Raw genomic sequence first — 15359 nt, forward strand, 5'->3', positions numbered from 1 at the left:
TCTTCGAACCATGGAGCAGCCGCGTGGCTCCCCGTAAAATGTTTATTGTTTCAGTAACATTAATAGTCTTGAGGTAACGCATGTTCAAGCTGTTGTTTACGGAGTCTTGATTTGCATCTTCAAAATTACAATATACAGCAATTTTGGATCACCATCAAACCCATTCCTCCCCCACCACTTTTTTTTTTTTTTTACTGTAATCATTTAAAAAGTTTATAAAGTATTTAACCTTTTAAAAATTTTTCAAGCTTTTTTTATGAGAGGAAAAACTGTTCGCGATAAAGAACACGTATCTGACAAGTAGGAGGGAGGAGAAAATACCAACTGGGTCTGTCAAGACCCATGTTAAGCTTACCCTGTCTACTGTCCTTCTGGCCCCTCGAGCAAGGGGCCTTTGCCCTATGGGTGAGCCAGGGAAGAGGCTAGGAAGAAGAGCCCTAGCATAGCAGTCAGTCAGGGCTCCTGGACTCTGTCCTGTGTGCCGCACCCCGTGTGGTTTGGGGACCTGGCCGCAGGAGCCGCCGTTGAGCGTGCACCAAGTGGGTGCGGAGGTCCAGCTAACAGCTTTTCGCGCCTTAGTGCATTTCCTCATCCCCACCTTCCTAGGAGCCGCCTGCCTTTTTTGAAATCCTTGTTCTGTAGCTGAGCAAAGCTGAGGCTTAAAGTAATTTTAACTTGCTCTAAGACACAGAGCTCATAGCCAGAAGAGCTAGCGTGAACCCCAAGGCGAAGTAGAGAGGCAGCATTGCTCAGCACCTTCCTGTCTCCGCTCTGTAAGTCACTGCCTCGCTCTGAGCCTGGCTGTCTTCATTGCTGGAGTGAGGAGGTCGGACTAAAGAAATGCTTAAATGGTGTGGGCTTGCCTTGGGCTCTAAGGCGCTCTCTCGTGTGTATGGCTCACTGTGTGTGACCTACAGTGCTCTCCCCAGAACCTCTCCAAGTCAGTGATTTAACCAAGGGATAAAAGAAAGAGCAACCATTTAAAAAGAATCACTCAGAATGAATTATATGTATCAATTTAGAAGTAACAGTGGACAGACACCTCTACCTGTCATGCCACATGTGATTTTTGTCACAGCCAGAAGAGGTGGCTCTTATTCTCGCCACACAGATGAGGGCCCTGAGGTTCAGGGGTGAGGTGACTTACTCCGCTGTGCATGGCTGTCAAGTTCAGGATTCCAGACCTGAAGCCAATTACATGGTCAGGCTCCAAGTGTGTGATGGTCCTTCCACTGCCCAGCGTCTTTCTAATCTTAAAAATGCCCTTGTTTATGCATTTGGCACATTTAGCCTGCCTCGAGTGCCTGCTCAGCATGTGAACGTAAGCAGATCATGTTCTTATGTGTATGTGCCCAAAGAGCCAGGCTTTGCCTTCAGAGCTCTCAGTCTAGTTGAGGGAAGACGTGTTAATTACACACACTGTAACAAACAGGCTTCAGGAGAGTAAGGAGAGTGAGTGCTATAGGAACGCACAGGACATGGAGCGGTCAGCTGGCGGGGTCAGGGACGGCATCCAGGCCAGGCGGACATGGGAGCTGGGCCGTGAAGGCAGATTAGGAGCAAAATAAAGAAGAAAGAGGAGCAGGGCCCTTGGGCAGAGGTCACAGTAACCACAGGGACAAAGCTGCTGAGGGTGTGGTATGGTCTGGGGATGGGGCGAAGCCACATGTGGGTGGAGCAGAGGGCAGGGCTGTGTGTGCAGGGCAGGAGTGGCAGGAGTGGCGGGAGATGGGGCTGGAAATGAAGGAAGACTTCTATGCTGTAGGGCATCTCCTACCACAGTAAGGAGTTCAGACTTGGTTCTGTGGGTAATGGGAAGCCAGTGGAGGTCTTTAGTCATGATTTGACATGATCACATCAGTATCACAGAGGTCAGTGAGCATGGTGTGAAGAGTGGACCAGACCTAGGAACAGTCCGGAATAGAGGTCATGGTTTCAGATGCCTGGCTGGGCTCTAGAAGGTCGTTGGTATAAATGGGAGTCCCAGGATGAGCAGGACTGTGGCGGAGGGGACTTCGCGCCTCTCGGGGGAGTAGCTGCCACTTGGCACCAGCAGGTGGAGCTCGGTCTATCCAGACTTCCTTATTTTTACTGAGGAAGGCAGCAATCCAGCTATTTCTTGTGAAATCACCCAATTTTTAAATGTTGAAACTAATTCAAAAGCTTTAAAATAGTATGCATACCGATGGGAATAAATTGTGGCTGGTTTTTACCCCTGGCTGTCATTTGCAGCCCCCAGGCCGGAGGCAGCCTCCCTGTTTACACTCATAGGGCCTCAGCAGGGGTGATGGGAGCTTGGACTCTGGCCAGGGGGTGGAAAGGACCACAGGGAATATGAAAATCCTCTAAAGATAGAGGTGACCGGGACTAGGAACTGATGGCTTGTGGCCAAAGTGAGGAAGACGAGATGGATGACCTGAGGTTTATCAGCACATTCCCCACACTAAGCCCAATTCTCATTCTTGGCAAGCGCCTTCTTCATAGGGAGTGAAATCTGGTAGAATTAGCTCAGGGTGCTAATGAATTAATAATGTTACACCCAGGGTTATGCATCTGAGTTTAGTTATACGTTTGCATGCCATGCCTGAATGCACAGAGGTCGTTGTGGCAGGAACACATTGCATGAAGCAGTTGCCATAGTTTGCTTGACAAATAAGGGCATGGACAAGGTTTGGGGAAGTACACATTTCAGTCAAGTGTTGAAATAATGATCAATGAGACCTTTCATGTCAGAAGATCTGAGCTCTGAATCAGAGACCTGGAGGGCAAACACACCTGCTTGGCATGCAGTCCTGACTGGTTTCAGTCTTCTTTCCAGAGAAGCCATGCCAGGAGGACTCCCGGGGGAGGGGGACGGGGGCTCAATGGAGTCATCTTATGCTTGACTTGCTGGCGTGGCTGGTTACGTAGAAGTTGCAGTTTGGCATAAGCTGAATGATCCAAACCACCCAGTACCCTCCTGCATTTTTCTGGCCAGAACTTAGCGTCCTGACGGGGCGTTCCCCAGTGAAGGATTGCAGACCCTCCGTTTGGGTGATGAATATTTCATCTTTTACAGTTCGGTGGCTCTCTCTGTTTCGAGGACATTGCTCCAGATGCACTAGTGAATTATTTATTTAGTGTCAGTCTGCTGGTCTGCTTCATCCTAAAGCGTCTTGCTGAAGGAGGTGATGGGAGATGCTGTGGAAAGACCACAGAGGTCCAGATGTGGCAGTTACTGCTCGTGACAACTGTCTGTGCTTTGGTTTGTGTCTGAAGGTCCCAGACAGACACCGAAGGGAATGTTACTGCCGAGTCCAGCTCAGCGGGGGTGAGCATGGAGCCCAGCCACTACTCCAAGAGTGGACAGCCTGCTCTGGAAGAACTCACTGGTGAGTAGGGAGCCCAGAAGGTCTGCATCTGCTGGTGGTGCGGCCTCCTGCGTAACCACCTGCTGCAGGGGCATGAACCCAGCGTGATTTGAAGTTGGTTTACTATGGCGTTGATTGATGAGCTAAACAAATTCATTTTTTTATTATTATTTTTCTTCTCTTTCTTTCCTATTCTCTCTCACATACAATCTCTTATCTCCTCTTCAGAACTGTAAATAAGTTTCTCAAATGTTGGCAAATTATCTTCTAAGATATGTTCCGTTTTATTCACGTAGGGGTACTGGGCTGCCCTGACACTTAACTTTGAATCACCTTGTTTACTCTTCTGATTAAGTCGCTTTCCAACAAGAGTTAGAACTCAAAATGTTGACTTTTTTTTTCTTCCTGTATGGAAGCACCAGCTGAACATTGTTCTTAGCAGCTCCTAATAGTTGACAAAATTACAGCATGCTGCTTTGGCCCAAACAAACAAACAAAAAATAATAAATTGTATTTAACTATAGCCTATATCATAATGATTAAAGAGGCATTATATAAAAACATAAGATCTGCAGTTGTCATATAGTGAATTCTACCGATACTTACCTATTAATGCTCTCCGGTCACGTTCTACACGAAAGGAGGAAGGTTAGCCTCTAAGATAGACTTCCTGCTGCAGTGCATTCTGAGTTCCCACCATCTCTTATCTGTCCTCCATCCCCAACTCTGTGCCCGGTGTTCCAGCCACTTCTGATTAGAAAAGTGAGTGGTCAGCCACACACTAGCAGTGGCCATGTGGTTGTTCCCCTATCTTACCACTTCCAGAGCTGCATTAGAAATTGAATCGGTGTTTAAGATTCATTTATTGACTCACTATCCAAGACTGTAACATTCGAATAGCCACATTACAGCTGTGGCATTGGTCTGCAGGCCATCTGATTGAATCTGACCCATCTCACCATTAGCGCTGAGTATTCATTTCAGAGGATCCGAGTGATTTGACTATTTCCTTTTGGTTCTGCTGACTGGGCACAGTGACGAGGCAGAGAGTTGTCAAGCCATTTGCGAGTGATCCGTCTTACCATGGTTCAGGGCCCCCACATTTGGGATTGATTTTTCTTCCTTTCCTCCAGGGTGTGTAGCCCCCTCGCAGCGGAGGGCATGGAGAGCGCAGGGAGAGGGCCGGGAGAAGGGTGTGGAGTTCAGCTGACGGCTCAGGTCTCCACACACATTCCAGATCGTGTTCGTATACGCACACATCAAAGGAGCGAGGCCAGCGCTTCGGAGCCGGCGTGTATCGGATGTGTGTCCCGCGGAGTCGTGTGGATTCATGTCAGGCGTTGAGGCTCAGCAAAACGCACGTTTGGAAAGCAGAAGCAGCAGCCAGAGAACATTCCACATAACACTTACATTTCAGAGTGACAGATGGCAGCCTGTGATCTTTCCCTCGTTTTTCTTCCTCTCCCCCATGTCTCTTCTGCAGCAAGACTGTAAAACCAACTAAGAGCTCAGAAGGCCTGAGATGCTGTCGGTTGCTTTGGGGAACGGAGCCTGTGCAGCCAGTTGTGCCTGAGCAAGCACTCTTCTGTGTGAAGGCAGATGGGGTTGGTGGCTAATGAAAATGGCTTCATCAAGGCGACGTGTCTTTACGGTCAAGCAGAACTCACACGTGTGACCGTATAGTGAATTATTTCATGGAAACACTGCCTAGTGGCATGGGGTTGAATTTAACTTACCCGTAACTGATCCCTTGAAATGAAAATGAGTGTGTGTGTGTGTGGGGGGGGGGGGTATATTCAGAAATGGACATTTATGAGGCTATTTGATCAATGGCTCAGTTCTTCTCCCTGATTATGCAAACAGGTCGATTTTTCCCACGGTGCTTTGTCATTTCCATTGCATTGCAGTCAAGACCTGCACGTTGGATTGTGGAGTGAGAAGGAACTCCGCACTCCTATTTGTTTATTGTGCAGCCTAGGACTCCCTTCTGTCATTCACTGATGCATCGTCTTTCAGTCTCTGCTGGGTATTTCTTGTGACAGGAAGATTGTTCCTCCATGAGGCAGTCTTTCCATATTTTGTGGCTTTACTGGGTAACAGGGTTCTTTATTCTCACATTTCTAATCCATGGATATAATCCAGCCTCCTGAAGCCCTCAGATACTTTCAGTCTTTTCCATGTAGCAGCTTGTCCCTCAAGCCTTCCTCTTCCAAGTAAAAAATCCTAGGTTCCCACGACATTCTTTTATAACACCCTGACATCCTCGAAACTCAGCCCTCGCGGGTGAGAACGTGTGGTGTTCTCTCCATCATGGCCAGGGCTGTGAGGGAGGGCCACCCTGGGCAAATGCGAGCGCCACGGGTAGACACGGAGCAGCTTGACCTCTGTGCTCTCTGATTATGAGCTGCCAGGACCGTGCTCTGTCCGCTGGAGCATGGTGGTGCTTCTATTTTTCTCAGGCTGAGAGTTGGTGGGAGAAGCTTACACTCAGGCCATCTTCCAAGGAGGCAGAATTGACAGTTCAGCATGTGCTCACCTAAGCAAGGCAGCTGGATTACTCGTGTGTGCTTCTCTGTTGATCTTGGAATCTGCTGTGGACAGGGCCCTGGAGGAAGCGAACATTCCTGATGGGGACCCCTGTCACCACCCAAGAGGGAACCCGGACAGTCAAACCCAGCAAGCCCTACTGTTGTGCCAGGCATATACATGTCAGCTCACTGACCCTCCTCCTCACCCTCTGAAAGGCAGGATTTTATGCCCATTTCGCAGACGTCATGCAGAGTGAGTAAGTGACTTGTCCAAGGTCAAGTGGCTAACCAGCAGCTGGGCCGCTATCCAGCGCTTTATCTGTCAGAATGCAGGTAGCCCATGCTCTTTATTCTACACCGGCCACACGCCTTTTGGGCGATAAATATTTCTTGTGCATCTGTAGGTACGTGGGGGGTTACCAAACATAAAGGGGAGATGCCATCCCATGTCAAAGATCTGCATTTCTAAAGAAGGGTTAAGACAGGCAACTGTGTTGTTAATAGGGACATGGGTCAATGAAATCATTATTAGACTTTTGGTGTGTGATTAAGCTAGCTAATGAAGGTAATTAGCTTCATAATAAATGCTCACTGCAGGGCCTAGAGCTGTCCAAAGGATCAGTACCTTTGTTGGCAGCCTGACATAAAGAGAGTATGGCCAAACTGGCAGCAAGGATATCTAATTATGTCTCAGTAGAGAGATGCGATTACATTTCTCCAGGCCGCTAGGGGGAGGCAAAGACATCCATCACTGCTTCCGTGTGAAAACACATACCTACAAGCATGTATTTTATTTTATTATTTTTTTTTAATTTTTTTTTACAAGCATGTATTTTAAAGAATTGTGTGAGAAGTACAAGTTTGACCATTTCTCAGATAAGAAAAATAAATAAATGTCTTTCAAATTTCTCTTGGTTAAAAAGAGGGAGAAAATGGAAAACACTTGCATTTTTTTAGGACAGAGAGTTTACAATAGCAAATTTCCTCCGTAAGATCACATAGCGGTCATTTAATCCTTCCCCCCGCCTCCTGGTACCGCCATGCTGGGAGCAACCTAAAGAAGCTGTCATCTGTGTCAGGAGGAAGGTTAATTCTGTGACGTTTCTTAGCTGTCTATCATAGCCCTCCTAATGACAGTTGCCGGAAATTCTACTTAGTGTCTGATGTAGATCCCACTTGCTGCTGCCCATGAGGGATTGCTGTATGGAGATTTCTGGCAAAATAAATGTTGCTTCACACTTGAAAGAGTCATAGGATTTTGAAGGCCCTTGATTGTGGCTCTGCAGTCTTCCCAGTGCTCCTTGAAATAACAGGGAAAGGTGTTTGTCTCCTTTCATTGCTATTGTGGTCATTCTCCTGTTTCTTTTCCCTTTGTAAGCCCAAATAAAACAGAATAGCCAGAGAACCTGAAGCAAGGCTCCTTACTCTAAGAGCACATGGCTTTCTGTCTCATGTGTGGCCTACAGCTCCTTGGACATTAGTGCCAGATGGATCTCTGCTGCGCCATGTATCTTGTGGAAAAGATTGCCCTTGTCTCCCAGAGCGAAGTCCTCAGTCCTCTTGCAGGCTTCCTGGGCTGCAGCTCCAGCGAGCATGAGTTGAGTGCTTGTAGTGGGTACTGCTCAGGGATTTCCAGCCCCTAAGCCACTTAGTCCCCACAGCTGTCCTTCAAGGTCAGGACCTCTACTGTCCTCGCTTTAGGGTGGTGACATCTGAAGGATGGGGAGAACTGTTCCCACGATCACACAGCCAGTGAGCAGAAGAGCCAGGATTTGAGATGATGGAATAGACGGCAAACTCTCTCTGTAGAAATATTTGTGATTAATAAGTGCAGATCTTCTAGCCACTTCACGTTCCCTTTGTAACGTAGGGCCAGTAGACAGCAGTAGGTATCCCCGATGGATGAGAAAACAAAATGCCTCACCTGCTTTTGCTCGGGCAGAAAATGATCCCTGGAAATCAGACCTGACATGTGAGTGTCTTTATTGGAATCAGTGTGACAGTGTATTTATGTCTCAGGCGAGGTTCTCTGCTTCTCCCACAAGCTAGATTCCACTTATTTCAGGAGGGACCTAGAGGAAGAAAACAGACTCTTCTCCTTGGATTTAATGCTTTCCTTTGGGCATGCATATATTTATTCATTTATTCATTCATTCATTCATTCTCAAATCCTTCTTGAGCACCCATGGTGAGCCAGGTACTGAGCATGGAACATGGTTACATCTTGGGCACATGCTCCCATGAAGTTCACCATCTACCTGACAAAATAACCTCAACCCTCGTCTTCCCAGGGGAAGACCCCGAGGCTCGGCGGCTGCGGACAGTGAAGAACATTGCTGACCTGCGGCAGAATTTGGAGGAGACCATGTCCAGTTTACGGGGAACTCAGGTTACACACAGGTATCTGAAGCGTGCATGACTTTACTGAATGTGAGCTAGTGACTTAATTTTCACACAGCTTCCCCTGTGTGTGTTCATGTCACTAGCAAAGCGATTGGGTTGCTAATGGAATACATAACCTGATTGCCCGGCATGCTGGGCCTGACAGAGAGTGCCGTGCAGTGTGCAGGAGAGAAGTGTAAGTAGCAAGAATGAGTCCAGACACATTCCTCCCCACAGCAGGAGGTTGCTAAATCTGTTCAGCAGAGAGGATACCTTCAACCAGCTCCATTTAAATTTCACTTTACGTGCATTTTCCAAAACTAGACTGTACTTTTGAAACGAGCAGGTGAACTGTATTTGACCTGTGTGATAAAGTGAATAACTTGAATTCCTACCTGGTGTTCTGATACACAGCACTCCGCAATGTTGTTCGTCATGCACGTCTATAAAACATGTAAGGAACTATTTATAAGAACTTACGGTCGTGTTTGAACAGTGATTGATTGGATGAAATCTGGCACTACCTTGGAAACAATGATCAGGTTGTTTTCATTGCTGAGCGAGAAGTTGAAAAGGATGCAAGCCCAGGACATACATTATGATGTTGGCAGAATCAAGCCTTACAGCCCGGGCTAGGCTCTGGTGATCTAGACCAAGTCCTAGGCACCCCCTCATCTCCCAGAGATCTCCTTTGCTTCTCCGATGTCAATCTCTTCGGTAAATGAATGCACCGGGGAGATTGCAGGGCTTCCCCTCAGCCGGCGGTTTTGGCAGGTGGGCCTTCAGCACCATGGGTTCCATCTTAGATAAGAGGAGGAAGGTGAGGCTCTGGCAGGATCAGAGGGAAACAGAAACAGGTGAGGCACCAAACCACGCGTTTCTTCAGAAGGAGAGGGAATATGCCTGTGGTGTGGGGCCCCTTCAGCCTCCAGCTATCTGATGGCATCGAGCCAGACGGAAGACCCTGAGACTCTGCGATTGGGTGTGAAACATCCGTTTCCACCACAGTCACTAAAATGGACTGGCTGGGTTACAGCAGTATGGTGGCTTTCTTGGCTTGGGCTAGGATGGCAGCGATGACAGGAGGGACAGCTTTGATGGTTTCCCACCGTCTCTGCCCAGTTAGAGACCTCAGTGTCACTCTGAGGAGGCGCGCTGATTGTCTTGACTGTGTCAGGGCCGGAGAGACAGCAAGAGTCTCCTGTTGGCCAGGGGCCAGCTCAGTCTCCTGCAGATGTAGACCCAATAATTTGATCTCAAGCCAAGGCATTTACTATTCTTTTCCAGCCTTTTGGCCCAAAGTTTTAGTTGTCATTTCAGACCAAATGCGGGAGAAGCAAAAGTGTGGGGGAAATGGTCTTTGGAGGGTTAAAAAATCAAGGCTCTGCCCACCTGCTCAGTCAGGAGAGAGCTAAGGAAATTGGAGAGGCTATTAGGAACGCCACAGTGGACAGGTGCATCCTGCCTTTAGAAAAGGAGAGCGGTGGTGAGCATCCCAAACAGATGGGTAGGTGAATACCTTTATACCCAGCGTTACCAGTTCAGCATCTTCTATTTCCTTTCCTGGGTTAGAAAGATTATAGCAGTTAAGATACTTTAATCACTGTAACAGTAGTGAGCACCTTATACCATGTTTGAATGGGAAAAGTCTTTAGTGGACTTTCCAGAATGTTCTGTGGGTATGTATCCTACTCTGCAGTTTTAACAGAGGGAGGTACGTTGGTGCCTGTTGTTTGATCCCATTTTATATATGGAAATAGTTTATAATTTTTAAAAACTTAACGTATAAAGTACAACGAATTTTAGGCCCATTAGGGTCTAACCCGAGGTGGCTTTTCTGTTTTTAGCACATTAGAAACCACATTTGACACCAACGTCACCACAGAGATCAGCGGACGCAGTATCCTCAGCCTGACAAGCAGGCCCACTCCTCTGTCCTGGAGACTCGGCCAGTCCAGCCCTCGGCTCCAAGCAGGAGACGCCCCCTCGATGGGCAACGGGTACCCGCCGCGAGCCAATGCCAGCCGGTTCATCAACGCCGAGTCGGGCCGCTATGTGTACTCCGCCCCTCTGCGGAGGCAGCTGGCCTCCAGGGGCAGCAGCGTCTGCCACGTGGACGTCTCGGACAAGGCGGGCGAGGAGGTGGACCTGGAGGGCATCAGCATGGACGCCCCCGGCTACATGAGCGACGGGGACGTCCTGAGCAAGAACATCCGGACGGATGACATCACAAGCGGGTGAGTCCTGAGGGTTTCTCTTGTCACGGAGCAAGAGGAGGCGTGGCACCTGTGTGTTTGTTATTGGCAGGGGTTTATTTAATTTCTCTGGAGCAGATCAAACTTCACGTTCTGCTGTGTGGTGTGGAGGGGAACCTTCGGGGCAGAGGCACAAAGCCCGGGCTGCTGGCCCAGCTTGGCGTTACTCTCTGAGCGGTCCTAGCTAGGCTCCGCCTGCAGCCACGGCGACGCTTGACGACGAACCGTATCGTGTCAGTTCTTTAAACCAGACCTGGCACTTAGGATGCAATGCAGCCTCCTCAGCACAGCCCGCCTGGTCCTGTAGGATCTGGCTCTTCCCTGACTTCAGACCTCACGGCTCTCCGCCTCTGCACCCCATGCGTCCCCTGCTGGAACTGTTCCTGCCATTCCTCAGCCTCATCGAGCTCTTTCCTGCCTGGTGGCATTTGCACCATCTGCACATCTGCCTGGATTCTGTCCCCCAGGTCTTTGTGTGGCCAGTTCCTTCTTGCTGCTCAGCTGCCACCTCTTTGGAGGGGCCCACCTTGACCATTCACCTTGAAACAATTTATGTGGCCGTGCCCCACACCCTGTCCTCTCCGTCACCCAGCTCCTTTGAAAACCTATCGGCATTTGAAATTATCCTGATTATTTGTTTGTGTTTTATGGTCTCCCTATCCCCTCATGCTTGCAATAATAGGCCTTATAAAGCAAGGACATTGACGTGTTCACTGCTGAATCCTCAGTGCGTTGTGTACAGGAGCTTATAAATATTGCTGGATGCGTGGAACAAACCCCGCCTCCTGGTGATGAGATACTGTCTGAGCCGTGCTATGACCATGTGTAGTCCGAGGCTTTCCTCCTGTTTCTAGCTCTCCTTCCAATCACTGTGCAAGCCGAAGGTGCGTCTCTTGATTCCACTCGCCCGAGACGTCATCTGCTGACCTGACTTGAGCAGAAGTTTTCCAAGATCTTTCCCTCCTCCAGCAGTCCAGCAGTCAAAATTATAGAGCAGTGGTCCCCAACCCCCGGGCCACAGATTGGTACCTGTCCGTGGGCCATTTGGTACCAGTCCGCAGAGAAAGAATAAATAACTTACATTATTTCCATTTTATTTATATTTAAGTCTGAACGATGTTTCATTTTTTAAAAATGACCAGATTCCCTCTGTTACATCCATCTAAGACCTCACTCTTGACGCTTGTCTCGGTCACGTGATACATTTATCTGTCCCACCCTAAAGGCTGGTCCGTGAAAATATTTTCTGACATTAAACCGGTCCGTGGCCCAAAAAAGGTTGGGGACCACTGTTATAGAGGATAAAATTCAGGCATAAAACTCATGCCGGTCATTTCCATGAGCAGTAATCAAACACCCATGAAGTGAGTCACTGTTTTCATCATTGAATAATAAACGAATTCTCCCACCACATACCAAGCCCTGTGCTAGGTGCTTTATATCTATATTACCTTGTTCTGTACTCACAGCAATCTTTTGATGTAGGCGGTTTCATAATCCCCATTTTATGGACGAGTAAACTCGGGCTCAGGAAGGTCAAACAGCTTGCCCAAGGCCCTGCAGCAGGGAAGGGCAGAGCCCCTGGTACCGCACCGTCTTGCCCCGGGTGCTCTCACTGCACTGACCTGGCACAGCTACTGCAGTTTATTCTGCTTCCGTTTCATCCTACCTGTGCGACTAGACGTGCTCTTTGACTGTAATTAGACATAGAGGTGCTTTGGCTTTCTGCCTCTTATTTTTAGAACCATCTGGTCATGAAAACTTGGAAGACAGGAGCTGCCAAAACCCTTACAGTGTAACAAACTCCTGCCGTCCAGCATGGCTGAGAAAGCTAATGGACTGATATATGATCCGGTTAACTTAGAGCATCAGTTGTGTTTCTAGTGTTTCGTAAACACAAAAACAATAACGTCCACCTGTTAACTACAATTAAGTTGCATGTAATTTAATCCTTTTATTACTAATTAGGAGACTTTTGGTAACCAGCATGGCCTTAAGGTTCTCATTATCAAGTTTAATATACTACCAAGAAATTTGCGGGTTACTTTGAGACTTTTGTAACCTGTAATTGAGTTTATTTTGTTGTTGGATCTGTCTGTCGTTCAGTCTTCAACAGATGGTCAGCGTTGACTTTGCTGTAGTATTCACAGTTTCCACAAGGTGGAGACAAGGAAACACGCAAAACTGGACCTCAGTGACGTCCCATTGAGACTAGCTTCCTTGGCTGTTCAAACCAGAGCCGTTACCCCTGCTAGAAAGCACCGATGTTTACATTTCAGTTCCTTGCTTTGGGAAGTTTACATTTTTGAGCAAGTGCGATAGCTCTCAGAGCAAGTGTAGATAAAAGTGCAGACATGTAAGCAAATCACCCAATTATTGAAACTAGAGAAGTCTGGTCTGGTTTTTCTTCTCCCATTCCTTTAATGTAAAAATTTACCTTCCAAAGGAAGCGAGATGGCCCAGATGGCATCTAATGCTCCTTCTGGTCATAACATTTTAGAGCGCTGGTTAAGCCTGGCTTCACCCTGTAGGAAGGCATGCGGAATTGTAGCTTTGAAGCTAAGTGATCAGTTTTCCCTTACATGCTGAGTCCAGGCCCGGTCATTTCATGGCCTTGGTACTCATTTCTTTTTCCTTTTATAAACACGACAGAGTTGTAGATGTTGAAGGACCAGTCATTTAGTCTCCACTCAGAATCTGCTAAGTGAGTCCTATTCCTGAGGCAGTTGGTGCAATGGAGAGAAAACAGACTGAGCTCTCAGGCAGATGGAGCGTGAACCCTCCTGTGCTGCTGGTGAGCTCTGTGATATCAGGCACATCACCTCGCTTCCCTAAGCCTTGCCGCCCTGTGAATATGGTTCTTACCCTTCCACAGTGAGATTGCTCTTTGAGGTTGTATCTCATAACGACACGAAGTCTCAGACGGGGTCTTGGTATCTTATCAACCTCAAACATTCCGGCACTTGGAAAACAAGGGGACGATTAAAGTTTTCATCCAGATGTTTGTTTGGCTTAGTGGGAAAAGCCTTGATGTATGAGTAATGTATGACTCCGTAAGGCGGCTCTTTGAGGAAAGTTCTCGTAAAAGTTTACAGCAAGTTAATTTAGAGAGCTGGTATGGATGTAAATTCTAGTTTCTGAAAACCTATGACATCTGTTATTAAAACGACACCGCACCTCCGCTTGGTGTAGCAGCTACTTTTTGATGCCTGTAGTTGACTGTCTTTGCTGGACAGTATTCACCATGTGTAGCATTTGGTTCTCACGAAGGTGGGGCTGCAGTCACATGACTAACAACCCAGTGCCGAATGCCTTTAGTCGTGTGTGTGTGTGTGTGTGTGTGTGTGTGTGTGTGTGTAAATTAACACTTAGTATGTGCCAGGCACGTCTAAGTATATACTTTGCAAGTTGTCACCTGACCTCACCATTTCCTTTTATTAGATTGGTAAATGGAGCTTTGGCTGTAGTTAGTGGGAAAGGATTTAAAATAACAGATAAAGATGTCTCTTACTAAGTTTTATTCTGTGAAGTCAATCCATCTACTCATCTTCTAAAAATTCAGAGTGCCATATGGTGTGGAATATAGGGACAGACATGGTGTCCATGTATTTGGAAAGATGATGTTTTTTCTTTTCAAAGGAGGCACTGAGTTATAAACTTCTAAAGCATGAGTACATATTCCTTCCTGGGAGGGAGGTGATAACCATTTAACTGAACATCAGAAACTTTCCCAAGAAACCTTAGATGGCTTCCCATTATCTATGGGGACAGATCTCAACTTCTTAACTGAACGTAGGAGGCTCTATATGATCCTTCCTTCAGCAACCCCGTCTTCCTGAGCCCGGCCACATGCCTCCTCGCACAGCCCACACTGGCCCCTGTGTTAGCTACCTGCCATTCATTAGAGGACTGTTTTCTGCATTGGCAAAGCTCTATGCCATAGGACATGCCATTTTCTTCCTGGAATTCCTTTCCCATCAAGCCCATCTGAGCGATCCTAAAGTAAACATCACCTCGCTGATGCCCTGCTGGACTTCCCCAGTCAGAGTTAGCGCTGTCTCGTGTTCCTGGTGGCTTTGGTTTATAGCCAGCCTTGTGCGTGAGGCTTTTCCTTTGCATGGGAAACTGTTTGAAAAGGTCTGGATGGTGTTGAGGAAAGAGTATTGTCTTAAGAAGCAAGCAGATTTGAGATTTGGCCCTGGCTCTGCCAAGTGAACTGGAGCAAGTTCTTAACCTCTGGGAATTAGAGATAGTACTTTAAAGGCACCCAGCAGAGCCTGGGATACTCAAGAAGTGTACACTGTGTGTGTGTGTGTGTGTGTGTGTGTGTGTGTGTGTCCTACTCAAGCCTTGGAGCTCCTAGAAGGCAGACAGTGCCCATTATTTTCCTAAACTCATAGACTAGTACAAATAAGTGTTTAATAGACATTTTATGAATGGTCTTGTCTGCAGACCTATCCTCACAGGACCTTGGGCTTCTGTAACTTGCCACCAACAGCTGTGAAACTCAATGATTCTATTTTCAGAAGAACACTTTGGAAAAAATCAGCTTCACCTCTGGTGTCTTTTTGGTGCAATGCATAGCTCCATCTAGTGGCCAATGTAGGACATGATGCTGTGGTTTTGATTGCTTTTAACTCTTTAAGAGTCAGTATATTGGTTTAAGACTGAGGGCCAAGGAAGTGACATTGTTATAGTTGGCTTGTCTTTTTTTCTTTTTTTGAAAGAGACAGAGAGAAAGTCAGAGAGAGGGACAGACAGACAGGAAGGCAGAGAGATAAGAAACATCAGCTCTCTGTTGTGGCATCTTAGTTGTTCACTGATTGCTTTCTCGTACATGCATT

The 15359-nt window shown here is 47.3% G+C and overlaps 1 protein-coding gene across 7 annotated transcripts in view; it reads left to right on the forward strand.

Annotated features, from left to right (window-relative positions):
• NAV2 (neuron navigator 2) overlaps positions 1-15359 on the forward strand; it is a 405016-nt gene that overhangs the window by 233695 nt on the left and 155962 nt on the right. For all 7 annotated transcript variants that reach the window (XM_066251118.1, XM_066251119.1, XM_066251121.1 and 4 more), the window contains 3 exons: positions 3259-3371; positions 8170-8278; positions 10108-10497. In XM_066251118.1, the coding sequence (XP_066107215.1) occupies positions 3259-3371; positions 8170-8278; positions 10108-10497 (612 nt within the window). The remainder of the gene's footprint in view (positions 1-3258; positions 3372-8169; positions 8279-10107; positions 10498-15359) is intronic.

Source organism: Saccopteryx bilineata, chromosome 1, assembly GCF_036850765.1.
Source record: "Saccopteryx bilineata isolate mSacBil1 chromosome 1, mSacBil1_pri_phased_curated, whole genome shotgun sequence".
NCBI classification, from domain to species: Eukaryota; Metazoa; Chordata; class Mammalia; order Chiroptera; family Emballonuridae; genus Saccopteryx; species Saccopteryx bilineata.